Source organism: Falco peregrinus, chromosome 5 (assembly GCF_023634155.1).
Source record: "Falco peregrinus isolate bFalPer1 chromosome 5, bFalPer1.pri, whole genome shotgun sequence".
Taxonomy (NCBI): domain Eukaryota; kingdom Metazoa; phylum Chordata; class Aves; order Falconiformes; family Falconidae; genus Falco; species Falco peregrinus.
The window spans coordinates 87193103-87220822 of record NC_073725.1 but is presented as its reverse complement, the minus strand read 5'-3'; the positions used below and the strand labels follow the sequence as shown (position 1 = coordinate 87220822).

Sequence of the window (27720 nt, the reverse complement as noted above, 5' to 3'; positions counted from 1 at the left end):
CAAACCATTTACCCACTGCAGGCAGACAGCTACAGTTCACATGAAATAGCAACTTTTATTTTCTCAAATAAAATAATCCTTCCATTTCTGCTCGATCAGTTTGTGAGGGGTGGGGAGGAACACAAAGGAGAGGGAAGGAGCCCTGCTCAGACAAGTTTGCCATCAGACCTGTCCTCACAGTTAAGAATCCACATCAGATCGAACCCTTTTTCAATGAAAGAAAATAAAAGCTATTGGCAACTCTTGATCCCAGAAGGAAAGAGCTGTTCTCTATCAGGCACTCTGAATTTTTTTAGCATCAGTATTCAATGAAAAAGCATGATTAGAAAAATCCCAGATTTCTGATGAAAAATATCCAGACAAGCAACAATGTTTAACAGGGCTGGGCTAAAACCCACGGCATGGGATGGTACCTGGAGCTCAAAGAGCTGTTACTGGAATTTAGGGGCATGATTGAGAAAGGAGATCCCAAGCGATACTCTTGGGGACTAATGGGAAGGATGAGAGCAAAGGAGAAAACTCCCACGGTAGCTCCTCGACGAGTGATATGCCAGAAGGAAATCTTCACTGCAGACTATGGCTCGTTCATCGTAACCTGCTGCAGTTCAGCCAGGTTAATCACTCACTAAAAATTTCATTTCTCATCTCTCTCAGTACCAGTTGGACCAGGATGTCCCACAAACCCTACTGCAGAGCTAAGGAGAGGCACAGAGTGCCACATTTTAGCGTTAATTGAGGTGGGACCATTATAAATTCACCAGGGGTTGTCTCAGATGCAGAGACCAACATCTCCAATGGTGAAAGCTGCAAAGACGTGTCCAGTGAGCAGGGGAGGGAGAACCTGTTTCAGATCAATACTTAAATTAAGTGAATGGATCAGCAGCAAAGCATCAGCAATGTTCTCTCAGCCCTGGCTTCCCTGTCCTCAAGCACAGGGCCATATTTGTTCACACAAACCCATAAACGGCCCACTGGTTAAGCAAGCCACTGGTAGGTTAACACATGGATCTGTATGCAAACCCTACGAGGCAGGATTTTGCTGGCTGTGGGAACTGTGTCCTAGAAAAACTGGCTCCTCTATTTTTAAGAAACATTACTTTGCCTGAAATGCTGCAAGATGGAAACTCATCTTCCCCATCCCCACCTGCAAGTACAGTAGCCTCATTTTCTGCCTTTCTCCAAGAGAAGGAACTTCATGGAAGCTTTCTTGCTTTCTTGGCTGTAGAACACATCTCCCTTTTTCTTTTTCATTTTCTTTTTTTACTCTTTTTTTTTTGTTTTGTTTTGCTTTTATGTGGTCAGTTCCAATTCTAGTGATTAAAGACAAGGCCAGGCACCAGCAAAGAGGGTTACTTCTTTACGATCTGAATGACATCTTCATGCTCCATCATATGAGTTAAGCCCACTCTTTGAGGGCTGTATTTTGTGCTTGTCCCCTTTAAAGCAAAAGGGGGAGAAAGGTTAGGAGAAGATCACTCAGAGACACCTGAGGACAGATTTCATTTGCTTTAAACACTTACCCACACCAAGGCATATTTGAACTGGCTGGCTAACGATCTGTGAATCCGATGGCACTGCAAGACAGACAGACAGCGTGTGAGGCAGTTCAGTGGTGCTGCTTTGCAAACAACTGGCTCAATATTCAGGAACTAGGAAAAACTCAGGCCTATGTTAGAAATTACAAAAGTGACTTTAGGAGCCAGTTAACAGCACTTGAAAGAATACAGAACAGACACAGGAATCACCAGTCCACATAAAGCCCCATTCCACTGCTTCCATGCGCTTTTTCACTGGACTGCATTAAGTAATTTTTTTTTAACCTTTTATAGCAGCTAAGAAAGCAACCTAAAGCAGACAGAATCAGTAAAGGTAACAAAAGGAGAAGCCCAAGTAAACACTGACATGTCCCAAGCTTTATGAAGCACAAATCATAGCAGGCTCCAAGAGGAACTTGCCTTCTACAGACAAGGAAACATAAAAGATGCAGAGAAATTACCACATGCTCCACAGAGGCCCCTTTCCGTAGAATAATGGCATCTGTAAAGTCTGGTCTCTCTGTGGAGAAGCAGGAGGGGGGGGAAAAGCATTGGATTTCCATCAAGTGTGTTCTAATATGCTGACACCATCTCACATTGCCTTGTGCTTACTAGTCCCAAATTCCTCCTCCCGTTACACTTGCCAGCTCCCAGACAGAACAGGTATCCATGTACTTGAGAACACCAAATCAGTTCTGTAGACACTCCAGTACCCACAAGCACAGTTACCCACGCCACACAGTCAACAGCTTCCTCACAATCCACCTCCTCCAATGCCATTCCAAATACTCGACTTATGACAAACAAAACCACCCAAGTCAAAACACACCTGCTCAAGTAAAACCAAGCCACTCTGCATTTTTCTGTAAAATCCCCATGATTTCACAGCTTAACAAGCTCATAGAAAGCTCCTTAACCTCCTCACATCCACCCAAGTTCAGTCACAGCTGTGCACAACCAAACAGGCACAAGTTATAGACATGCCTTCATCACTGAGAGAAGCTGCAAGTGAATTATAAAGCAAAAGGAGGATCAAAGGCACTCCTGAGCCTTCAGGAGCCTGGCATGGGAATCACCAAACCTCTTGCAGTAGGAACCAGAGACCTATTCTGGGTAGTGATGGGCTGAACAGTTCATCAGAGAGCATGCATAATAAGGAAAAATGTTGCGAACGTGCACACTTTATTTCCTTATATCATCCTGAAAAGTCTTATGAAAATTCAGCTCTTCTAGTGCCAAGAGAATGGGAGGGTTGTGGCGGGATACATGCATGGCTGGATCAGATGGAACAGAAAGCATTTCCCAAGAGCAGAAAGCTGGTTAGGGAGAGCACAACTGCAGCGTTCCAGGACACAAGAGACCGCTGACAGCCAGGCATCCAAGCCCTGCTGGCAGCCTGTCTGCCTTCGATGAGCAGCAGCCCTTTGTGCCTTTCAAACCTTCTGTTCAGCTAACGGTCACTTACGTCCTCGTTTTTTGGTGTAGATGCAGGTAAGTGCCAGGTATTCCCAGAGCTTCTCCAACAAGTAGTCCAGGTTCAGTTTCATGCCACAGCTGCAAAACACCAGGAACATCTCCATGGTTACTGCTGTTGTGATTTAGAGATCCAGAAGAACAAGGTTAAACCTCTTATTAAAGTACCAGGGAACAAGGAGAAAAGTCTTTTAACAAGGCTGGCAAAGGAAAAACACAAGCAGCTTTGAAGCAGCAAAGCCCCAGTCAGATATATCAGCACTTCCAAGGAAACAAGCTAGACTGGCTTACTCTGGCCTGCAGACAGCGTGGAAAAGCCAAACAGCCTGCTGTGTCAGGGGAAGGAAGCCTGGAAAAAGCCGCACAGCGGCTCCGCTTCTCACCCCAGCAGCTGCAGACAGCACTGTGAGAAGCCCCTTCTTGGGAGAAGCTGGTAAAAGGGGTATGAAATAAACCACCACACCATCTGGCCCAGCACATCAGGCAGCGTGAGAGGCTCCTACCTGATTACAACGCTGTGAGGTCTCCGAGCGAGACGATCCACTTCCTCCATAGATATCTGGTCAATCTTGTTATAAACCTAAGTCAAAGGAAAAACAACATACCCTTTAGGAAGTCAGTTCAGCAGCACCACAAGAAAAACAGACAGGTCATGTAGGTATAACAAGGTAGTTCCAGCTTCTGAAACAGAAACTCAGATCCTGTCAGCCAGAGGACCAACCAAGGCTCTTAGTAAAACAAAGTTAAAATTCAGAAGCCCAAAGGTAAGTTTGGGCCTTTTAAAGTTCTCCCTTTGGGATGACTTGCAACACATTCTCCAGGACCTTTGATTTCACACCCAGTCACTATCAAACACAAATCTTAAGTGACCTTTGGCACAAGGGACCAGTGATGAAAACCCAAGTGCAGAGCTGGCAGCGCAGGACCCGAAGGCTCCAGGCCGGGGGAGCAAACCCCATGCCACCAGGACAGCAGCGCACGCAGGCAGCCACAAGATGGCACAGGGAACACGCACACAGTACTGCCGCACCGAAAAGCTTATAAAAATCTCCCTGTCGAGTTGTGCTTTCCAGCTCTTAAACCCCAAAGCATTACTGCCCGAGGAACCAGGAGCCCAGTTCTCCTTCAGCAAAGGACGGAGATGCTCGGCGCGGCAGAAGGCAGGCTGTTTCCGAAATACTCACGTAGAGGCACGGCATGTAGACCCTGTTGCCTACAATCACATCAATGAACTCATCAGGGGAACAATCCTCTCTGAAGAGGACCTCAGCGTTGAAGATTTCTGAGGTGAGCACTGTCAAGGCCCAAACCCCAACACACCTACACACCACGGTGAGCCAACGGGCTGAGCTTGCTTGTGAATGCCTGCTGTCAACCCAGCGAGCGCCCAAGACACCAGGCTGTCCCACAGCAGGTACCACTCAACTCCTGAACTGCTGCTGGCTTAAGGGTCTCCCGTTTTAGGAAAGGATACTGTATTCGTGGAGGATGAGCTGCACCAACTTCTCGGAGCACTGAGTCAACGTGACAGTTGAGTTGAAGGAGATACCTCCACCCTTCTTCGGCTGCAGGGAGGCAACAAAGCAACTTAAGAACAGCCTGCAAAATCTACAGACTCCCCTTCAGTGACCTTCATCTTTGAGCACACAGGGGGACACAAGCTGTGCTTGCAGCAGTCCAGGAAGCCTCACCTTGAAGTAGATATTTGGTTTACTTTTGTTCAGCCGGATTCCTACAGATTCCAGTTCTTTCTCCAGCAAGGCCCTGCAGGGACACTGCACATTAGCACCTGTGAGACTGAGCGCAGTTAGGTGACACCCATGCCCTTTCCTTTCTGACTATCATATCGATAGAGCCTCGCCGTAAGCTTTCACTGCAACCTGAACACCACAGCTAACGCAGGACAGTCTGCAGTGGAAATCTAGGTTGAAATCCCCATCTCTGAACAGCCATCCTGTGGGAATGATCCTTCAGCTGAGAAGCCCAAGCCAGTTAGCTAGCATGCTTCTAACGGAGTACAACCTCCATCTTATGCTCAACAGCTTAAGTACTGGTACCCCAATGTGTACAGGACATAACACTTCAGGGAGCTGGCATGTTTTCTGGGCACGAGGGACCCCCTGAACCTGGCCCACCACACCACAGTTCCACATGCCCACAAGCACACGCTCACCTCTGTACTTCACCCTTTGTGGCATCCAGCATCATAATAACAACGTCTGCCGTCCTGGCCACAGCTATCACCTGCCGACCTCTGCCCTTCCCTGAGAAGAGAGGAGACGGCCATACATCAGCAAGAGAAACCAGCTACGAGTTCTGCGACAGACAGGGACTCCTGCACTGCTCAGCTGCTTGGAAGCAAGGAAAAAGATCCCGCAGTGCTGTACTGGCTGTAGTCAGCTGCTCAACGGCCCTGAGCAAGCACATCTGGTCCACCCATATTGTCTTATGTCCAGCACAAATACTCTTTGCTGCTGCTCCTCCACCACAGGTTACACGAACTCTTGTGTGTAAAGCTGAGTACGGCTGCATGGGTGGAAATGACATCTCTGCCATCAGGACAGACATCCCCAGACATGTGCAACAGCAGCAGCTCTAGGCAGCAGAGACAGCTTACCCAGACCAGTGATGTGGGTCTAGGGCCGCTGTGCAGAGGCGTTCCATAAACTTTCTGGCCAAAAAGGAGAGAGATGCCAGGCCATGTTCCTCCAAGAATAGACCATTAGGAGATTTTCCTAAGTTTCCCAAGGATTATGGAATCTGACATGATTTTCCTAAGCTTCATAAGGCATCTTCTGACATGACCAGCCAATCAGGACAAGGATGAAGCAGAAGGACAAAGCCAACACCTCTTCCCAGAATCAGAAGTCATGGGAGGACTGGCAGGAACCCAGGAAATTAGTCAAAAGAGGTTACTGTTTAGCTGTAATTTCCCCCTCCGCCTCTCCAGCATCTTTCTTTAGATTTCCTCAGTACCAGAAAACAGATGAGCAAGATAACACTCACGCAAGAAGGTGAGAAGTGACTGGCTTGCTTTGGCTCCCACCTCCAGAAAAGCATCTTTCTGCTACATATAGAACCTTATGTGGGCTCAGGGATAAGAATCGTGCCTCACATAAGATCAAGGACTCTAAAATTTGGAAAACCAATGTGGGAACTATTGGCCCAGGAAACCTGCTAATGTTTGAGACACCCAGGTACACTATTGAGGGCAAATGCCTACTTTACATGAACACAGAGATCAGTCAACCTTGTGCCGCTCCTTCGATGATTCCAGGCAGATCCAGCAGCTGAATATTGGCTCCTTTGTACTGAAAAGGAAACAGAAGGATGGGAAGTTGAAAGCCTTGTGCAGGGCATCTGAGCTGCCTCAAAAGCCCCAAGCATGCGCTGGGGTCCAAAGCCTGCAGAGAGTGGAACTGAATGAACCTGACAGAGCAGGACAATTTTGCACAAAGCTGGTGGCTGTTTTGTCAAGGCAACCTCCAGTGTGTTTCCTATGAAGCTGCATTAAACACCACATACTGCAGTACGTTAGGTCCTGACCTCCTAAAGCATCACATGATTGCAGTGTGAGAAAGCACCAGGAAAACAGCACGTTATCCTGGGTGGGTGAAATGGAAAGAAAAAAAACACCTTACTTTCTTGGTCTAACAAGAAAGCACAGTAACAGGCAAGCGCCACCATCTCTTACTGAGATGGATCAGAACTATTCAGACGTGTTGCGGGTCTTACCAGGAAATAACAGGGGACTTTCATCCAGCACATCTGCAGGGGCATTAGTTTTCAAGCTATTGTTGCAGCAAAGTCCTCAGTGACAGCTTTAGTGACTGACTGCAGCTCACAGCTGCATTTGGATGCATTACAATATTTGTGTTCTTTCTAACACCAACACAGTTACTGCCATTATTTAACTCCGCTTTCAATTCTGACCCAGATTTTCTCATTACTCTTGGACACTTTTCAGTTTGATGCCCTTTATCATTTGCTTTACTGATGGATGCTTAGGCCACCACTAATAAAACTCCTCAAGGACAGGAGTAGTTGTATTTTCTTTCAAAACTGATCACAGTACAGATTGCCTCTTTTAAAGCTTCATTAAAAACAAATCTGTCAAGGTTTCCAGCCATCTGGTCAATGGCGCCAATAGCGGTTATAAAAAATTCAGCTGAGAATTGTCGTATTGCTCTGGTCAGTCGAACGGCAACATACGAAACCCTGTTCAGGATTGACTGCCTGATGAGTTATGCAGCCCAGGGAAGTGCTAAATCAGCACTGCAGGCTGCAAAAGACCTGATACCACAAGCACTCAAGACTTCCCAAAGTTTAAAGCAGAAGTCAGCAGAGACCTTTGGGTAACAGTGCTTCTTAACAGCAGCACAAGTGTATCTGGTGCAAACAGACACATTTATATGTCTGGCTTTCTTACCACTGCTATGCCAAAGGGAGGAGAATCCTACTTACTTCTATGACTCCTGGGATACAGGTCAGGGTTGTGAACTCGTAAGATGCAGCTTCGCTGGCAGTTGAGGTCATTAAACTCAAAAACGTGGACTGAAATGCAAGAGATCAGCATCACTAAATGAACTGCACTAAATGAAATTACACTAATGAAAGCACCAGTGAATGTTCAGCAACACAAGTAACACCAGTGTGTTCCTCAGCTTTTAAAAGTCGTGTTGTGGCTGTTCCAGGCACAGAGACTGAAGCAGTGATGGGACAGCCAGCAACTCCACCAAACAAAGGTAAATCTCATCCTCCCACCTATTTCCTCAGCACTGCCATGGCTGAGCAAGCCCAGGTTTCAGACTGTTACCACAGCACACCGCACACAAGATGAAGGAGTGTCTTCCCCAGCTCTAACTTTCACCCCTCAGCATACAATAACCTTCTGCTAACTCATGGCAAGAAGATGAAAGATGAGGAGAGGGTGGATATCCACTTTACAGCCACTGCTAACCACAAACTGGAAACACACATGCCACGCAGTTAACATAGACACTCACTGACCTTACCCACAGAAGGAAAACCGATCAGTGCCACCCGGGCATCTCCAGATTTCATCACATCAAAGCCTTCTCCTTTAGCAGCTGAGGACTTGGAGGGTTCTAGCAACTGAGCTCTGTATTTTGCAAGCTTCGCCTTCAGCAGGCCGAGGTGGTACTCAGTGGCTGGAATAAGACAAACACAACAACTGGTTGACAGAATATTGCCGATAACTCACTTCTAGAAATAAGAACTTTTCGGTCAACGTCTTAACCACTGTCACATGCACGAGCTACCCCCCTGCTGTTCCGTAACCTTTTAAAATACTGGCCATGGAAAGCAAAGCTTCTAGGGACCTGCACAGAAAGTCAGACTCAAAAGAAGTAAGCAGCCAAAAACCTCCCAAGTAAAAGGAGCGAGCCAGAGGGAGAGCAGGTGAAGGAATGAACAGGTGAAGGGAGCCAGCTGAGAAGGGAGAAAACACAGGGGGAGCGGCCACTCCTCAGCAAAGGTCCCTCCTTACACCCGGTCGCATCCAGCACTCTGAAACCACAAGGTTTTTTCCCTCTGCTCATGTCAAGTTTTAAAGACATGTTCAACTGGGACCTCACATGCGTGAAAGTACTTTATTGACTTATTCTTAACAAAACACCTGAATTTACACGATAGAGGGGAAAAAAAAAAAAGGTACTTATTTCTGTAGAAGCTCTCTTTGTAACAGAGAAGGGCAAGAAACCCAAGCATTTATGGCATTTACTGTTTTTACACTTTCCATTATTTACCACGCCTAAAGCCTCCAGAAGGAGTGAGGTGCTGGGCACCACCAGCAGAACTTGTGGGGAGCTCTGCTCCCCAGTCCCCCCTTTAGGTTAAGGCATTCAAACACCAGCTTGGGGACCCTGCAGCAGACAGCGCCGGGCCCTTTGCACCAGTAGCACTTGGGGTCCTCAGCCCAGCTCTGAGGAGTCAGGGGTGCCACCAGGGCTGCAGCCCGCCCCTTCTCCAGGCGTGTGGCCCGAGGCTTCCCACCCACACAGGCCAGGGCATCAACAGCATGGAAAGGGGGCGGCTGGCAAGAGGGGCAGCCCTCCACACCCCCTCCCAGGCACCCTTCTCCCCCATACACCCCTCTGCCATGTACTCTTCTGCCCCATACAGCCCCCCCCCCCAAGCACTCTTCTGCCCCATACACAGACACCCACACACAGACACCCTTCTCCCCCATACAATCCCCTCCAAGTACCTTTCTCCCCCACAGCCCCCCCCACCCCAGACACCCTTCTCCCCCATACAGCCCCCCGCCCCCTTCTCCCCCATAAACATGCCCCATCCCAGGTACCCTTCTTCCCCATACCCACCTCTGCGCAGACACCCTTCTCCCCCATACTGCCCCCCCCTCCCCAGCCTCTCGGCCCACCCTGCTCCCCAGCCTGCCCCAGCCTCCCCCCCAAGCCGCTCAAGCCCCCCGATCCAGCCCCTTGTACCCCCTCACGTCCCCCAGCTTCACAAACCTCCCCACAGCCCAGGCCATCCTCTCTTCCCCCGGTTTCCTCCCAGCGCCCCCATAACCTGGCAGCCATACCCCCGCTGCCCCTCACACCCCCGACCACCTCTTCCCCCGCCAGGGGCTCTGCCCCGGCCGGCATCCCCAGGTGCCTCAGCCCCCCCAGCCGCCCCTCAGCCCCCCGGCCGGCATCCCCAGGTACCCCGGCCCCCCCTCAGCCCCCCCCGGCCGGCATCCCCAGGTACCTCAGCCCCCCCCGGCCGCCCCTCAGCCCCCCGGCCGGCATCCCCGGGTACCCCGGCCCCCCCCGGACCTTTGTTCTTCTGCGTGCGTGCGATCTCCTTCTCGATCTCGGAGATCTTCTCCAGGATACCCATGGCGGGGCCGGCCGGGCCCGCTCCCCAGGCCCCGCACGCCGCACGCCGGAAGCGCCGCCGGCCCCTCCGTCCGTCCCCCTCAGGCGCCCGGCGCTGCGCTCCCGCCGCGCCGTCCGGCGGCCTCCCGCGCCCGCCTTCCGGGTTCCGCCCGCCGCCAGCCCCGGGCACGGCCCGGCGTCTCGGAACGGGGTCGCGGGGGGGCGGCTGGTAACGCCAGCTGCCGGGGAAGGGGCTAACGGGAGCTGCTGATAGGGAAAGCTATAAGGAACCAGGCAGGCTTCAGAGGGAGCCCCCCCCCACAGGCCTTGCCCCCCCTCCTGCTCCTCTAATTAAGGCCGGATCCTGCAGTGAAGGCAATCAGCAGCTTAATGGATTCCTGGAGAAGTCCTTGAGGGAGATGAAGCACAGCTCTCCCCCCCAGAATCAAGACGCGCTTTGCTCGACAAACACAGGCAGACACAGATCTCTTAAATACATTTCATGTTTAATTTGGACATCGATCGCTCCACAAAACGCCTCCTCAGCCCCTGCTCTGCCTGCCCACGGTACCCCCCTTCTGCAGCCAGCGCGGGTCAAAAGAGACATCGCAGCCTATTCCAAGGCCAAACACCCCATCTCTTACCTCTGCACCCCAGATCCTCCCCCGGTCGGCTCTCTCTCACCACACCACGACATACGTAACATCTCTCCTTAGCTCAAACAACAGGTCAAAAGAAAACAAAAACCAAAACAAAAGCCTTAGAGGAGGAAAGCTCTGAACACCAGCCCCGGCAAACCTCTCTGCTCCACGACCTGCTCTGCACCCACCAGACACGTCCCACGGGGCAGCATCACCCCGGCAGTTTTGGATTTCAGCCAAAATTGGCTTTGGAATGGTGGGAAGGAGACAGGCAGAGAGCAGGATGCTCCTTCCCCACCCTTCTCGCAACATATCAAGTCTCAAAAGAAAAACGTCAGAGGGTTTGGAGTAGTTATACACATTAAACAACCCCAGGACCCTTCCTAACCCAGCTTCTGCCAACAACCACAGTGTTAATTCAACTAAATCACGTCAGAAACCCAAGTGTCACACTGGCATTGACAGCCCTGGGGAGCCAAGGAGACCAGTGCCCGCCACCAATATTGCACACAGACGGCTCCGGAGGGCTGTGAAGAGCCGCTGGGAGCTGGGTCCCTGCGCCCACACAGCACCTGGGAGGAGGCTTTGCCCCCACACTTGGTCACAGCAGAGCAGCACCACCGGCTTTCACCACTAAAACCAGGATGTCTCCCAGCACCCCCGCAAGGAAGCTCCTCTCCCCACTGCCAAAGGGAGAGTTTCTCCAAGAAGAGCTGAATAAAACGGGAATCTGCTTCCCAACTGCTGTGCTCGTAGCTGCTCTCCCTCCACACCTCGAATCGCAACCCCACTTGCCTTCACACTACTCTACAAATCTACCTGCCACGGCCAGGGCAATGACACATGCTTCCCTCATTGCAGGGGGCCACCAAGGGCCAGGTGTCCCCCCATCTGCTGTAGCAGGTGTCTCTCCGTTTGTGCTGGGGAAAAGGATTCATCTGCAGCAAACAGCACACAAGGCAGGTGACTTCCACATCACCTCCTGAGACCAGCCCTGCCGCTTCTCCGATCGTGCAAGATCCTTACTTACTCGGAATAGAAGAAATGGGCTCACCGAGACCTGAATACTTTCTTGTTAAGGCTTAAACTAGCAATTCAGCTGCTGCAATAAACCAGACAGACACTATGCAGATAGGAAGAAAAGTTAGTTAAAAAGAAGAAAACCCAAACCACCTTGGCGCTAGGCAGGCAGAGGCTTCGCTTTCCTCTCCCAGGCAGCAAACCCGCCCTCAACACCCACCAGGTTAGCGCATGACACAAGCCAGCTTCAATGGGGTTCTTTTTAAAACAGCCAGGAAAATGCAAACTAAACTCTTCACAAAAGCCCTGCAGGTGGGACTGTCACATTAAATATACAACCAAGGCCAATTTTTAAAATGTCTTAAAAAAAAAAAACCACACGGCCATACACACGCACTTTGGCACACAAGCCTTAAGTTATATCCATTGAAACGTTTCAAAGTCAGAGGAGAGCTACTGGGGGGGGGGGGGGGGAGGGGGAGGGCGGGGGTTGTCGGTTGTTGGGTTTTTTCCGGTTTTTTTTTTTTTCTGCCTTGTAAAAAGGTATCAAGCAGTGGTGTTGGTGAAGTATGAAGAGCAAGTACAAATGCTGAACATTCCCAGAGCTTGTCCCTGCAATGCTGCTCAACACTTGCACTCCCATTACTTTCCCAAAGCGGCTAGCTGATTACATACATGTATATAAAAACTAACACAGACATTCCTGGTTTTCAATGTGAAAAACGGTAAAATGTAGTCGAGTACTTGTGCACTTGCCATAGGGTCCTTTGGAAAAGGAACCATAAAAATATATATTTTTTTTAATAAAAGTCTTTTTTTTTTCCTTTTTTTTTTTTTCTTTTTTACCCTTAACTTAAGTAAAGAGCAAATATACACCTATAAGCAGAGTTCAGATCCACTTTACTGAGAGCCTGGAAGTCCATACGTCAAATTAATTCCCAGTGGCGTATCCAGACACCGGAACAGCTCCCAGCTCCAAAGGGCCGGCGTTCCTGAAAGATCTGCAGCTCCGGCTAACCTCATTAGCCAGCGCAAAGCAAAGACTCATTCAAGCCTTATCTGTCTCAGCCAACACTCCCCCAACAGACTCTGCAGCCGAGCAGCTCTCTGCCAAGCAGAGCCTCACACATGGGTCCCGGCTCTGGGAGCATCAGAGCTGGCAATCTGGGCCACAAACCTGAGTCCTGGCGATTTCAACCCATTATCAGGCCGTAACAATGAAAATATAAGCACCGAGCTTATATTTTCTTATTACTTGGAGGACAGACCACTGATTCCAGCTACTGAGAAACAGCTTCCAGAGGAGAGCCGGGAGAAACTTCAGTGATAGAGAAACTAGCTGTGCAATAAGAAAGTGCATTTAAAGGTAGCTTAAAACCAGATTAAAGATCAAATCGCCACTCGACAGGAGGGAGAATCAAGCTCCAGCAGCCACACTCCTCGGGCTGAGTGAGTTAACATTCAGGCTCTCTCTCGTGAGTCCGAGGGGCAGGAGAGAAGCGTGCATTCCCGTGCTCCAACAGGGACACAGTTCTCCTGGCAGGCCATGCTCTCCTGCCCGGTTTTCTTCTGTGCAGTATCAGTTCTGGACAGCTGTCATCGGAATTCGTAGATAGGAGCACTGTGCTCAGGAACGTGAGTTAAATTCAATGACTGATACCTGGGACGGAAGGAAAATATGGATAAGAGGATTACATAGAGCAAGAGAACTCCCCTAGCACTAATGGCTCCTGTTTGGCAGGCCACAGTGCAGACATCCTGGTGGCTGGCTCTTCTCTCCCCCTATACAGTCCTCAAGAGTCAAACCTCGGACGTGTTCATCGCACCCAACACCCACTTACCCACAGTGCCAAAACCCTGTGAGGACTCGGCATCGCTCCTCATTTCCATTCCCGTGCCTCTGAGCTACTTGCAGCCAGGCTGTGTTTGAGGTGGGCTGACTGTGGTTTTTGGACACCTTTTGAAGTTCAATGACTTTCATGTTCAAACAGTGTTTGCTACAACTGCAAATTGCACTCAGGTCTTTCAAAGCTTAGCTTGAGGGGATGCGTCTGAAAGCCTCCCAGGTAGCTTCCCTCCCCGCCCCCCCCCCCCCCCCCCCCCCCCCCCCCCCCCGAGAGCTTCTAGCCACCCCACAGATTCACTTGCTGTGTAAGACAAATATCCAAGGCTGTCAGAGGGAAAAGAGCTTTCCACAGCTACTTGTCAGATGGCTGGTTCTAACAAGAAATCAACCAATTAACTTGGACCATTCCCTTGTCTTACAGCAACACCCCAAGGACCTTGGACTACAAAGCACTGGCCTAACAAGATTTCTGCCTGAAGGGAACAACAGCCAAGCTGTTACATGTGAGGGCCAAGTCATGGAGAAGCTTGAAGCTTGAATCACTGAGCAGAGCATAAGCTGAGGGAGTGCAACCCTGCTCACTATATCAAGCTGCCCTACACTTGCCTATCCTCACAGGAGGGCAGAAGCAGGCAAGCCCTGCGAGTGTTTGCACTGGAGACAAGGCTTCTGGAGGGATGCTTCTAGTGAACCACAGCTGGTGTCTGCCTCCCAACGTACCTCACTGCTGCACCAGACCATTGCTTCGCTGGGCCACAACGCACCTCCAGACCTTGCATCTCTCCTGCTCCACCTTGCCAGCCCAATTATTCCCCGCCATGTAAAAAGGGCAGCACTTCAGAGCACACAAATGGACTGCACTAGACTGCTCTGGCCAAGCGTGGCACAAAAGCCCTCCCTTCTGCCCCGAGGTCCAGCCACCAGACTGAATCTCCTTCCCAGCCCAGAGAAGCACTGCCTGGACACTCCCAAGGCTGCAGACAAACAGAAGAGGAGTCACGGCTTGGTTTGAGGAGCCACCCTTCAGTCCGCAGGAGGAAGGAAAGCTTCCTTACCATTCTGAACTCCTATGGTAGTAATAGCCCTCTATAGATGCTGCTGACTTCTGGAAGCAGATGTAATAGAAACCAGCAAAGGAAGCACCGCTGATGTCTTTGATAGTGTGATCTGGGACTAGGAACTGTTCCTGTACACAAAACAGACTGCATTTTAAAATGTTGGTCAAATACAACCCCCCTGCCCTGCCCTCCCAAACTGACTACTGGCACCCGTTAACACGAAGGCATTCCTGCCCCAGCACTCCCTGCACTCGCAGCAGCCCAAACCACAGACCAGCATGTTCTTTCACCACCTGCCACTGTAGGCATCTTACAGGGAAACAGACAACTGAGAACAGAACCAGTTTTAAGAGTGCACAGGATCAATTTCAGTTCAATACCTTCCCCCTGCAAATCAGAAGCCAATTGCAAAATCAGGAATTGGAGCTGCCCGATGACGAAGAGAAGGCTCCAGGGAGACCTTATTGCAGCCTTTCAGTACTTACTTATAGGGGGCTTATGAGAAGGGTGCAGAGAGACTTTTTACCAGAGCCTGTAGCAACAGGACAAGGGGTAACAGTTTTAAACTAAAAGAGGGCAGATTTAGATTAGATGTAAGGAAGAAATTCTTTACTGTGAGAGTGGTGAGGCACTGGCACACATTGCCCAGAGAGGTGGCAGATGCCCTGCCCCTGAAAATATTCAAGGCCAGGTTGGACAGGGCTCTGAACAACCTGGTCTAGTGAAAGATGTCCCTGCTCATGGTGGAGCAGCTGTACTAGACAATCTTCAGCCATTTCTTCCAACACAAACCATTCTGTGACCCTACAACTTCCTCCCCTGGCAGCTGCACAAGGCTCACATAAAGAGGGAGGAACCAATCCAGCTACAGTACAGAAATGTGCAGACTGTCCAGTTTGCATCAAACACCCAGGCCCTGCACAGGGACTGGAGACACCAATTCTCTCATCCTCTGGATCACCACCGAGCCAGATTTTCCTGTTGTGTTTTTAGCCACGACTGCAGCCCTTAAGGATGCAATTAGCTGGCTAGACAGGAGTCACATTGGAATTTGCAACTATGGTGGGTTACGAGGTTGGTAGGGTGAGATGTGTCATTAAACCATCATTGCTGAAAAAGCTTTCAGGCACCACAAGCCTCTGTCAGTCGTTTGTAAGCAGCACATCAGAGAAGGAGTCATGTGGAGTTTACCTTCCATCTCATGAAGACATAGTCCCCATTTTTCAGATCCTCATAATCAAAGTCATCAGAGTTAAATGTTTTTGCATACTGGTAAAAAGCCTGGAACTTCCCCTGAAACAAAAAAGAAAAGAAAAAACCAGGATGCTTATACCAGTAGAGCTCACTAGTGCCAGCTGCTATTTAGGAGGGAAAAACTGCTACAGAAAAGGACCATCCTCACCAAAGGGGTTGCTCTTCCCTCAGAGCAGTGCTAAACGCACACCCAGGACTAGCACAGGGCAGCTCAAAGGACTGCCAGTCACCCACAGCCATATCCAGCCCAGCTAGAGAAGTTCCTACACTTCCAGAGGAAGATATTTTGACGGAAACATAATAAACATCAAAGTCTGGCAAAAAACAGTAAAGGTCAAGGCAGCCAGGCAACCAGCTGGCTGCTGCAGCCCTGATCCTGAGCACATTCTCCTAAGGGGGTCAAGAGATGGGGATTGCTCCTGCTCCCTTCCAGCCCCAGGGCCAGCAAGTGGAAAACAAGATGCCCCCTCCCTCATCACGGATCACAGCCAACAGCCTCCTGAAGGGTGCTGCAAAGATCCCAGCGGTGGAAGGAGGGAGACACCCAAAAAGGAGAGGTTTCCAGGCCCTTCTGGCAGCTCTTGCATGGGCACACGCTGCACCTCACCTCCAAACCAGCTGCTCAGCCAGAACTGCAGACACCTATCTGCCCCCCAGATTTATTTACCCAGTGTTTACGATCCACATCTTCATCAGCATCCCACTTGCGCGTTAAGAAAGGATGCTTTTTACTGATTATTTCGCCTTCAAAGAAAGTGGTGAGGGTTGGGTACTCCTAGGAGAGAAGAGACACACAAATGAGAGGTCAGAAGGTTTGTCATCTAGAGACAGAAACTCAAATGCAGATGAGGTGCATGCGCTCAGCAAAAAGCAGCATCTCAGAGCGAGAGCTTCAGGCAATCCCAGGCCAGTGCTCCCATGCCTCCAAGCAGCACACTGACTCGTCCTGCCCCACACCTTTTAAAAGTCTGACTCGCATGCACAGCCTCCACCCTCTTATTCCAGCCTCTCTATTCACGTTCATGAAACCAGCAGGAGCCGCACCAGAGCTGGACTGCAGGGAAGCTCCCAGCTGGACAATCACAAGTGACCATTTACAGCCAGCACTGCCCCTCAGCCATTGCTGCACAAGTGCTACAAAGCTCAAGAGCTGGATTAAGCCACCCCACCACAGGAAAAGGTGCTTCACATTGGCACCGAATTAGGAGAACACAGGCAGGGAGCAGCAGACTCAGCTGGAGAGAGCAAACCTCTCCAAGCACTCCCATGTAACGACAGACATGTGGTGCGCTACAGCTGAAAGCATCATCACCCCTGGGAGACAGTTCTCACTGACTGTCTGACATTACCAGCAATCTTAGAGGATGGATAGCGAAGGAAGTATGCAAAGATCTGACTGTTCAGGTCCTGGTTTATTTACTTTCAGCAACACACCACCACTGGTAGAGTGCCTAAAGCTCACTGCAGGGTCAGATTTGGTTCTGCTCAGACCTTAAGGTATGCCAGATAAGCCTTCCTTGTTCAGGACTCCCATCAAGGCCCACCGTACTTGCTTGACATGCCAAGAACAACAGACTGAAGCTATTAAACAATTTAGTGGTTAAATCTACTGTACGCTCAATCCCTCCACTTCCTATTTCTGGTGGCAGCTTCTCCCACCCCACCAGGAAAAAGAAAAGCCTTTACACAGCACCTTTTCTTGTTGTTTTGCAGTTAACACTCACCTCTGTAAGGCCTTTAATCTTCAAGTATCCACAGAGATAGGAATTTTCCATATCCACATGCTAGAAAAGAGCGCAAAGTCCAACCATGAGCATAAAGGCACCCCACTGATCCAAAACAGTTTCTAACCCCTCCAAGGCTGATTTCAGCTTCAGCCAGTACAGACAGTGCAGCTTACTGCCCAATGCTCACAGGGGCAGCCCTTCCCCACACCTGGGAACCACTCAGAAAGATCATTTACAGGTCAGCTCACCTCTGAAAGCCCCCACATCCCAGGCCTGACAACACCCTGCCTGCTTCCAGCTCCAGCACACCGAGGCAGCACCCTCTGCCCAGAAGTCCCCAACAGTAACAACCCCCGGCTCCCCACTCACAAGGAAGCAGACTCAGCTTTCTCCAAATGAAAGCACCACTGGCAGAATCACACATAAGCCCAGCCCTCACACTTACCAGTCAACTGCCACCAGCAAACTGGTGTTCAGGTGAGAAAAAGAGTAAAAAGCATCTATTTACTGGAGATAATTCAGGCTAAAGGAAGCAAGGCCCTAAGCTTTGCCATCTGCTTATTTAACAGGCCTGACCCATGCCTCTCTAACATGCTACCTGTACGCTCTGCCTAGAACCCAGTCTGGCGGCACAGCACATGCCAAAGCCTGCTCAGAAGCCAGACGATGTCTCATACATTCTGAAGGAAGCCCAGATCGAACGCTTTTATGACACCCTTGAAAGAGTTACAGGGCTGCATCTCGCTGCTTCTGTTGTGCAGAAACTAAACAGGGGGCTGTGTCTGTTCCAAGCAGGGAATTTAAAACCAGGGGATTTTCCAAGCTTTTCCCCGACATCTCCAGATCCATTATCAAAACAAGAAGTGACTTATTTGGGGAAGCACAAACATCAACTATGAAAAGATGGATCTTCCCCACCTGTGATCAAAGAAAAGCAACATTTCTCTGCGCTCAGCACAGGGAGAGAGGGCAGCCACCTCTTCTCAGCTGACACCCATGAAACAGCAGCATTTTTAGCACAAAGCACAAAGCCACCGCCAGCCCCTGTGAGAAGGCAGCGTGCAGTGAAACTGATCAGCCATAGGATGTCCCCACCACAGCAAACCAGGTATGCTTGTGCTGTTGACAAGCGCAGGACTGGACATGAAAACACAGTCCGGTTCAAATGCTGCCCCATCTGCTGACCCTGGGGCTCTGACACTACTCCACAACAGCAGCACATGTGTCAAGCTTCATCACTGCACTCGCTACATGCTCAACCACGGTTCCCCAGATCCCATGCCACCAAACTGGGAACAAAGCTGTGACTCGCAGGGTGCTCTATAGGAAAGCATGTATCAGATGTCTGGCTTGCCCGCATACTAATGACTCCACACCTCGCCAGCTCTGCCCAAAGTTATTGTGCCAATGCCTAGGACTAAAAATAAAGCACACAGTGTGACAATGACTACAGGGAGGAATGGAAAAGCCACACAAGCCAGCATCCCGACTCCCCACCACAGCTGGGCACAACAGCTGTCTGGCTGCATTCCTGCCACAGACAAACCACTGCACTTTGTCCCAGGTTCCCTGCTCAGCCTAGGGCAGCCTCCAGCACCCCAGGGATAGGGAACCCTGGGTCCCTGGGCCAGCTGAGCCATGCTCTGCCAGCCAGCCAGGGACTGGGATCCCTGCTGATTTCCAGCCAGGACTGAAATGCAGGCTGTCCCGCTGGTAGAGACATCCCCGGACACCACCCACTCTTAAGCTGGGCTCTTACCCTTCCACCCTGTGGCATGGAGGTGCACGGCCACCCCATAGCCCGAAGGGAATGAGGGAGGAATCCCAGGTTACAAACCTTGCCAGGCCCAGTGGGAACAGGGAAAAAAGATGAGGGGGAACAGCTTGAGTGCAGTGGGCCCTTCGCAGGGTTTGAGGGGAAGGGAGCAAGGGGGTGGCCTTGGACTTCACTGGGTCTGAGAGCAAGGAGTCTCTCCTGGGGTCTGAAGGGAAAAAGACAGGGTCTTCTCCCCAGTGATGAAAGGAAGGCAGAGTGCACGGGGGGCAGAGATATCGCCAGAGCCTGAGGACCCGCAGTCATTACTGGGCTTGATGGAACCAGAGGTATTGCAGGGAGGCACTGCCAGGTCAGAGGCGAGCGGGGCAGGTACTACAGGCCATTCCAAGCCTGGGGGAAGCCTCCTGCTGAGGCCTCCGCCACCCCGGTCCCACCTTGCTGGGGCTGAGGGGAAGTGGGATGCTGGGACTAAAGGAAAGGGGTCTCCCCACCTCCTCCACAGGCCTCGCTAGGACGCTGGGGATGGGACACACACCAGGCGCTGGTCCTGAGGGAACCGGCGGAGGGCTGGCAGCGACCCGCGCCGGGGGAAGGGGGGCACAACTGGGGCCTGAAGGGAAGGAACGCAGGGAGGCCGGCGGCAGCCGAGGGAAGAGAACCAGCGTCCGGACCTGAGGGGCCGGGAAACCGGGCGGCGGCGGTTTTAGGGCCTGGGAGGGAACCGGCGAGGCGACCGCGGCCTGAGGGGCCCGGCGGGACGGACCCGGCGACCGCGGCCTGAGGAGAGCGGGGCCCCGTCGGGCCCCGGGGGGTGTGGGCGGCCGCCGGCCGGCCCCTCACCTGCATGACGACCTCCACCTCGTAGGCATTGCCCTTGCTGCGCTGCTGCCCGCGGAACTTGGCGCCGCTGTAGAGCAACGAGGTGGCCACGCCGGGCTGCGCCGTGTTGATGGGGGGCGGCGGCACCAGACTGCTGGCGGCCGCCCCGGAGGACGCCGAGGAGGCCGAGCCCGCCGCACCGCCCGCACGGCACCGCTCGCTCCGCACCGGCATCTCGGGAGGGTCCCCGGGCGCCAGCGTGGCCGGGGCCGAGCGCGGCCGGGGGCGCCGCCCGCTCGGCTCCGCTCGGCTCCGCGCACGCCGAGGCCGCCGCCGCCGCCGCCTGGCTCAGGGCCTCCCGGCAGCGCCTCCGCGCGCTCCCATTGGCCCTCGCGGGCGCCGCGGAGGGGCGGTACCGAGCGCCGATTGGCCGTCGGCGCAGGGCACGCGCTTCCTCCCGGCAGGCGCGGCCGCGGGCGCTGCTGGGAAGCGCAGTTTTGTGGCCCGCCCCGCCGAGGATGGGACGGGGCGGGCGAAGGGGCAAAACGCGTTCGCGGCGCGGATTGGCTGCTGCCGCGGTAACATGGCGGCGCCCGCCGAGCCGCGCTGAGGCGGGCAGGGAGGGTGGCGGTTCCTCGTTCCTCGGTGCGATGTGGCGCGGCTGCTGCCGGCTGCTGCGGGGCCGCTCCCCGCTCCCCCGCCCGCTTCCTACCCCTGTCGGGAGCGGCCCGCTGGGGCCGGGTGGGGGCCGGGCCTACGCCCCGCTGGGAGGTGAGGGAGCGTCGGGGCGACTCCAGCCCCCTTCGGGGGGCCCTGCCCCTGTCCCGTTGGGGACCCCTCCGCGGCGGTGACACCTCCCAAGGTCACCCCGGGCCGGGGAGGGGCTGGGCTGAGCGCCCTGGGGGCGGGTGGGAGCGCGGGAGGCGGGCGGGCAGCCGTTCCAGCGCAGCCCCGCGGGGCCCGGCGCCCCCAGGCCCGTCAGCGCTTTGGGTGGCTGGGTCCGCCCCCCCCCGCGCCCCCTTCTCCCGGCCTTGGCGGGTGCTCAGCGTCGGGGCTCGCTGGCGGCGCGGCCCAGCCCGCAGCGTGGCGGTTGGCTGCACTTGCTTTTGTGTTTTGCTGCTTTTCAGGGATTGGGGGGGGATGGGACCCAGCCAGGGCGGTTCAGGCACGTTCTGGGCCACGTATCCCTTCCACAGATATTGCTGGAAACGTGTGGGTTTGAGGACAGTAAAATTAGGCTGGTTCTCTCTGAGGTGAGGCTGCAGAGTCGCAGTGACTCATCACGGGGTATTGGGAGCCCACCAATGTGACTCAGGACTCCTCTGGGGTATGCATACATTAATCTTTTTTTAGAGCTGTTCCTTAACAGCGTGGTGTTTTCTGAGGCCCTGAAGCTTGCAGGTCTTTGAGCCTGAGCAAATCCTCTTCCATTTCTCCAGGGGGAATGTGCTTTTTTTAGCCTAGAATAACAGACCTGCAGCCTGGCCTGCTTGCCTCACCCTTCGCGAGGCAGATTTATGGGTTCAGGATTTATGATCTGGTGGCTGTTGTCAGGGGAATGGCTTGTAGATTCTTCCTGCCTTGTGTGAGGGATATGAGCCTTCGCATCACATGTAGTCTGGCTCTCAGGTGTTGGGAGTGCACGCAACAGTGCTGGTAGGAAAGGAGGCTGCTCTTAAAACAGAGACCTGCGGTTCCCTCAGGCTCACCTTGCTGGTGGAGCAGGCATACTCCCCAGCTGGAGCTGGGATGTGTGGGCTGGAGGCAGCTGCAGGAGGTGATTCCTGCCCTGGTGACTCAGTGGCATGCTGCAGTGTGTGCACCATGTCCCCAACACCATCCAGCTGTTACTGTGTGTGCCGGCAATGAACTTGCCTCTGTGGGCAGTCACGGTGGAGGGAATGGCATCCTGGTCCTGCCCCTGCACACACCGAGCTGGCAGCTGTGATTCTTTCAGTGGGTGCATTAGCTGCAGGTCAAAGCAGAGAATGAGTGAGATGCACTGAGGGAGAGTGTGTGGGCTGGCACAGGGTGGGTTTGTCATCATCGGGGGTGGAAAGAGGTTGCTGTGCCCTGCCCTGCCTCTAACTTGGCTCTGCTGGATTTCTTACTGCTCTGAAATGGAACAAGCAGAGAGAGAGTTAGCCAAGGCAGTACAAAGATTAATTTGTCAAACGTGAGTACAGTGGGAGAATCTTGAAAGACTGACTGCAAAGCAAAACTCCAGGAGTGCTAGGGCAGGTCCGCTCTGGAAACCGCTCCTGCCAGGCTGTAGAAACTTGGTGCAGCCCAGTTCACAGGAAGCTGAGACCCCAGCCTGGCAGAAGGCAAACTGGTCCCGTTCACTTGCTGATTGTGCACAGCAGCACTGTGGTTTTCACCAGTTTCATGACGCTTCCCCTGTACGGTCGGAGCTCACTGAAGTGGTGGTGTGCTTGGACTGGGCTGGATTTTTGCACCTCAACAGCACCAAGGGCTCCATGTGCTCTGGGCTGTGATGGGGAGCAGGGGAAGGGACCAAACCTCCTCTGACTGCCCTCTGACTGGCTCTGTTTTTGTCCCCAGAGAGGAAACGGTTTTACCAGAATGTGAGCATCTCGCAAGGAGAAGGTGAGTATGGCTGCCAGGAGAGGATGGAGGGGCTGGTCCCCCAGATGGGCGTTACCACCCCACACTGCTTCAGCAGGAGCAACACCTGTAACCCAGGCTGTGCGAGTTGGGTATTTGTCACCAGACTGCTGTGCTCTTTCCTCATCTGTAGCAAAGCTGTGTGGTGGGAAACAGCTTCCAAGACCAAGTATGTCCAAATCATGGTGGAAAACTTGAGTATCTCTGGTCCCTGGCTCCCATCAGCTCCAGCTCTGAATCTGCTCCCACTGTGGGGTTGTCTGTTGTTCCTTAGTGCCTGCTCCTCTTTGATCCCCCAGGATTTCTACTCTGATTCCCCAGGAGGCTTTGAAATAAACCTGGACCACCGAAAGCTGAAAACACCCCAGGCCAAGCTCTTCACTGTCCCCAGTGAGGCCTTGGCCATTGCAGTGGCAACAGAGTGGGACTCCCAGAAAGACACCATCAAGTTCTACACTATGCACCTGGTGAGCATGGCAGGTTGGGACACCAAGGCCTTGGCAGGGCAGAATGCAGTGTGCTGGGAGCAGTCAGGTCAAGGAAATCAGGATTAAAGACTGGGAATAGAAATACTGGGGGCTAAAGGTGGGTTTGCAGGCCACTGCCACCTGGTGAGGGCTTTTCCAGCTGGCAGAATGGATTCCAGAGCAAGGGTTGAGAACAGCTTTGGGGTGTAAGCCTTGCACTGGGATGCATGAGATGAGATTCTCCTGAGAATGCTTCCTTCTGCATCGTGCCCCCAACCCAGCTCTCCTGAGTACTTGCAGTAGAGTTGGCATGGCTTACTCTAAAATAAGCGTGACTGTGTAGGTGTGAGAACAGTCTCCAAACGGAGAACATGGTGAGAGCATGGTTGTCCTAATGCCCAGGGAAACAGGCCCAAGAGGTCGGGACTTCTGCTGGCCACTGGGGAGAACCTTGCAGTTGTGAGGGCAGTTAGATACTGGCTGGGTGACTGTCTAGGGGGAATCTGTGTCACTGGGAGGACTTTAGAAGAGGCTGGACAGTGTTATTTGGGATAGCAAGGGGCAAGAGGAAACTATGAGCTCTGGAGCAGTCTGTGAGCCCTCTTTCCTGGCGCTTGATACGCCAGCTCTTGAGGCTTCTGAAACCAGTGAGAAGATTCCTGTTACACAAGCCATGTTCTGGTCCTGCACCTTGCTTTAGTTGCACCCCTCGGTTCTTTGTCTGCCACAAATTCCTCTGCTTCTTCCTGGCATTGTGCAATGGGAGCTACTGCTTCCCCAAACCTTGAGTAACAGCGGTTTAAACTGCCTTTATCCTGCAGACCACACTGTGCAACACAGCGCTGGACAATCCCACGCAGCGAAACAAAATGCAGCTGATCCGTGCAGCTGTGAAGTTCCTGGAGACTGACACTGTCTGGTACGAGATGGGGGCCCCACTGGCACAAAGGCGAGGTTGTCTTGTTGCAGTGTTGTTTTCAGAAAGGTGGTTGGGGGAAGTGAAGGAAAATGTCTACTGTAACCCAGCTATGGCAGGAGCCTGATCTGTTCTCATTTTGGCCTGAGGATTTGAATTACTTTAGGACAGTCCTACATTTGCAAACCTAGTAGAAGTCCATGCACCCACGAGGGAGAATGGGGTTCTGTTGAACTATTTTGGATGCCTCCATGCTGGGCAAGGGCAGGAGCAGCAGGAAATGAAGATCTCCTTGGGGAAAAGAAAGTATCTTTGAAAGGGCTCAGGGGATCTGTCAGCCCAGTCCCCAATGCTCCTTTGCCTGAGTTCAGGCAGCTCAGATTACTTAATCTGGGGAAGAGTGAGGGGATTGTTCCCAGTCACTGCTGCCACTGCCTTTGTTCCTCTTGCTGTGGTCTGGTGGCAGGCAGCTTCCATCCCAGAGGTGTCCCCCAGCCTGATAGGGAGCAGCCTGGGAGCGAATATCCAGAGTGGTTTTGTCCTGCAATGTCCTAGCTATCGTGTGGAGGAGCCAGCCGCCTTGGCAGAGCTGCAGAAGAATGAATGGGATCCCATTGTCACCTGGGCTGAGAAAAGGTAAGAAGTCAGAGATGTTTCTGTCTGCTTGTACCCTGCCCTGCTGAGGCCAGGAGCTATAGTGCTTGTGCCTGTCAGAGCCGCAAGGTCCATGAGCCCTGTGCTTTTCTGAGGGGCTGGGTGATCGTTCCAGGTACAATGTGTCAATTGGCTCCTCAACCAGCATCCTGGGGCCCAACATCCCAGCCAGCACCAAGGAGACCTTTGTCAGCCATCTGGCATCCTACAACATGTGGGCCCTGCAAGGTGAGAGGGGCTGGGCTGGGGAGCCATCTGCTTGGGCTGTGCCAGTGGAAGAAGCGGTTCCTCTCCACCGGGCCAAAGAGTGACTACTGGTTTTCCTCTCCAGATGATGTGCTGAGATAATCAGAGTGTTGAGGTTTACGTTTTAAATCTGCAGGCCAGTCCCTCGGCTGTATTTGTCATGGGTAGGGGTTCTCCTTTTAGTGCCACTAAGTTCACAGTCAGTTCAGGATCTGACTGCGCTGGCTCGCAAGCTGTTTGCTCTGCCCTAGCACAAATAAATTCCTTAATGCCAAACCTTCTAGTGACTTCATCCCCAGCTTTCTTACCAGGAAAAGAAATGGGCTTTAGTACTCCAGGTGCTCATGGTTCTGTGCAGTGTCCTCACTCTTTCACCCTTGTAGCCCACTTGATCTTATCTGATACTGGTGAATGACACTGAAAGAAATGAAGTAATGCTTGCTTTGCTCAAGTCCTTAAATGCAAGGCTTGAATGAGCAGCAGACAGTGAAACTCATAAACCCCCCTGGCTCTGCAGCTATGGGAAATTAAGTGTTGATTCCTGGGACAGGGCTTGCAAAACCCCATTTTTTTTTTCCTCATGATTTATAATGCTCAGGCAGGCTGGAAGGGAAAGGCATATGCCTCCCTGGGGAAGGGGAGCCTCTGGGCAGCTCGTTGACTTTAAACCTGAAATCCAGGGTCTGGCCTAGACCGGTAGTGTCAAGCAAGTCTGATTTCAGTTCGTTCCTTCCTTAGACCCTGTCCATGTGCGGGCATCTCCATTTCATGTCAGCTTGAGCTGAACCATGAGTACTCAGCAGCTCAGAGTTTTGAGCCCTTTCCTCCTCCTGGCTGTGTGTGCCTGTGGGATTTGCTCAGGTCTCTCAGCCATCAGGCACTTGCTTTTCTTCCCTGAAGACGGGTGTCTTGCAAGCCAGTAGCTGGTGGTATGGCAGAAAAGAGCTCTGTTTTATCAGCTGAGCCCAGCAGCTGTGTCCTTTGCTGGCACAGTTCTCCCAGGGCACGGCACACCACACACACTTGCACAGTGTTTTTCTAGGAGTGGTTGTAGATGTGGACAGCTCTTTTAGCACCAAGTGTATACAAGTCCCTCTCACCCTGGACTTTGAGCTGAGCTCCAGAATATTCGGGCCTGGATGTGTATCTCTTCCCTTTGCACAAGGAAGGTTTGTGGAATAAAAGGAGGCGGTTTCCAAGGCGTAACCTTTGTCACTGCAGTGACGGTGGCCAGAACAGTGCTTTGTGTTTGCTGTTAACTGCAGATCTGACGTGTAAGTGCCCAGATGCAAGTGTGAGGATCACTGGCCCCGTGACCTCCCTAAGGAGGCACCACACCCTGACTGGCTCTTCAGAGCATGTGAAGATGCTGCTGTAATGCTGCAGAAAACAACCATGAATCTTGTTTGTTTTGGGTTATTCCCTTCCAGGTATAGAATATGTAATCACCCAGCTGAAATCTCTGATTCTGTCCATGGGTCTGATTGACAGGCACATTACAGTAGAGAAAGCTGTGCTTCTGTCTCGCCTGGAGGAAGAATACCAGGTAAATTTTATTACAAAACAGCCCTATAATTCAAATAGCAATAATCTCAGCATGACAAATGCATCTCCCACCACAAGTAACTGGCAAGGGAAGTGTATTGCAGGAGAGGTTCCACTCTGCCAGTCTCCCCATTTGAGAGAGTTTGGAGTGTGCCGCTGTAGAGTAATGTCACGGGTGCAGCAGCCCAGTGTGCTCCTGGGGCTGCCAGTTTCTTTCTGCAGAACCCAAATGGCTACTTTTCTTCCTCTCTGATCTGAACTGCAAAGTCGTGGCTGGCCTCTCTTGCTGTGGGTTATCCAGCCTGGAGGCCTTAGTAGACACCAAGCTAATAACTTGCTTGCTGGAAATTGGCCTGGCGTGAAGCTCTCCCTGACCTCAAAGTGGCTGAAGTTGATGAGAATCTTTTCATCCTCCCTTTAAGGGACGCTGCCTCAGACCCCAGTACAGATGAAGCATGTCATTCCACTGAACTCGTCTGGAGATCCCCCTGCCCCAGTAATCAGTGATCAGCACAGCTCCTGGGGGGCTACCCATGTTTCATAAACATGAAAAGGCAGGCTGAGAGTTGCTGAGCAGCTCTATGTATAATCCAGTTCTGAACCGACTGTTCCTCCTTTCCAGATTCAGCGGTGGGGCAGCGTGGAGTGGGCCCATGACTACGATCTGTGTGAGCTGCGTGCTCGCGCAGCAGCTGGGACTCTCTTTGTTCACCTCTGTTCAGAGAGCTCGACTGTAAAGCACAAGCTGTTGCAGGACTGAGACGGCTGGGCACAGGAGGAAAGTGCCCAGCTGTGAATTGCTGGCATGACCCAGCAGATGGTAACCACCCTCCTTCCACTGTGTCTTTCCTGGCATCAGCCTCGCGCTGAGAAGCTGCGACTTTGTGGGCAACTCCTCGCTTGGACTGACTGCCACAGCGCAGCACCAGCAGTTTTGAGCCCACAAGGAGGAAGGGTCAAGGTGAGCTTCCTCTGCATCCCCAAGACAGCAGCTCTGTCCATTACTGGTGTCTGTAACTCATCAGAGGAGCTCTCACGAAAGAAACAGCTTCCTGGGCAGGGCGCGGCACAGACATACCCAGCATATGCCACATGTCTTCATAGCTGCCAGCTCCTGACACACACTTGTTATGGAAATCTGAAAACAGACTCCATTGCATCTGTTCTTCATCCCTCAGTGTGCCTGTATGTAACACCAGGGTCTCTCTGTCTGATTAAAGGCACATCCCTGCTAGATTCTGAAAGCCAATGCTGCTGAGTATTTCTTTG

The 27720-nt window shown here is 52.4% G+C and overlaps 3 protein-coding genes across 3 annotated transcripts; 1 reads left to right on the top strand and 2 right to left on the bottom strand.

The window, feature by feature from the left end:
* Positions 1-35: 35 nt before the first annotated feature.
* On the bottom strand, positions 36-9967 carry DRG2 (developmentally regulated GTP binding protein 2). Its single transcript, XM_055806191.1, has 13 exons — positions 9812-9967; positions 8019-8179; positions 7473-7562; positions 6259-6319; positions 5182-5272; positions 4700-4772; positions 4483-4573; positions 4193-4290; positions 3512-3588; positions 3001-3089; positions 1997-2055; positions 1521-1574; positions 36-1436 (listed from the first exon to the last, which is right to left on the bottom strand). The coding sequence occupies exons 1-13, from the start codon at positions 9873-9875 to the stop codon at positions 1350-1352; spliced, it is 1095 nt and encodes a 364-aa protein (XP_055662166.1). The 5' UTR covers positions 9876-9967; the 3' UTR covers positions 36-1349.
* Positions 9968-10340: 373 nt separating this feature from the next.
* GID4 (GID complex subunit 4 homolog) lies at positions 10341-20370 on the bottom strand. Its single transcript, XM_055806185.1, has 6 exons — positions 20017-20370; positions 17397-17456; positions 16340-16447; positions 15610-15711; positions 14416-14546; positions 10341-13174 (listed from the first exon to the last, which is right to left on the bottom strand). Exons 1-6 carry the CDS (start codon positions 20227-20229, stop codon positions 13111-13113), a joined length of 678 nt encoding a protein of 225 aa, XP_055662160.1. The 5' UTR covers positions 20230-20370; the 3' UTR covers positions 10341-13110.
* A 209-nt stretch (positions 20371-20579) lies between these two features.
* Positions 20580-27700, top strand: ATPAF2 (ATP synthase mitochondrial F1 complex assembly factor 2). The gene is made up of 8 exons (XM_055806171.1): positions 20580-20766; positions 22561-22605; positions 22945-23090; positions 23912-24009; positions 24562-24642; positions 24776-24888; positions 26337-26452; positions 27074-27700. Exons 1-8 carry the CDS (start codon positions 20646-20648, stop codon positions 27209-27211), a joined length of 858 nt encoding a protein of 285 aa, XP_055662146.1. The 5' UTR covers positions 20580-20645; the 3' UTR covers positions 27212-27700.
* The last annotated feature ends 20 nt before the right edge of the window (positions 27701-27720 follow it).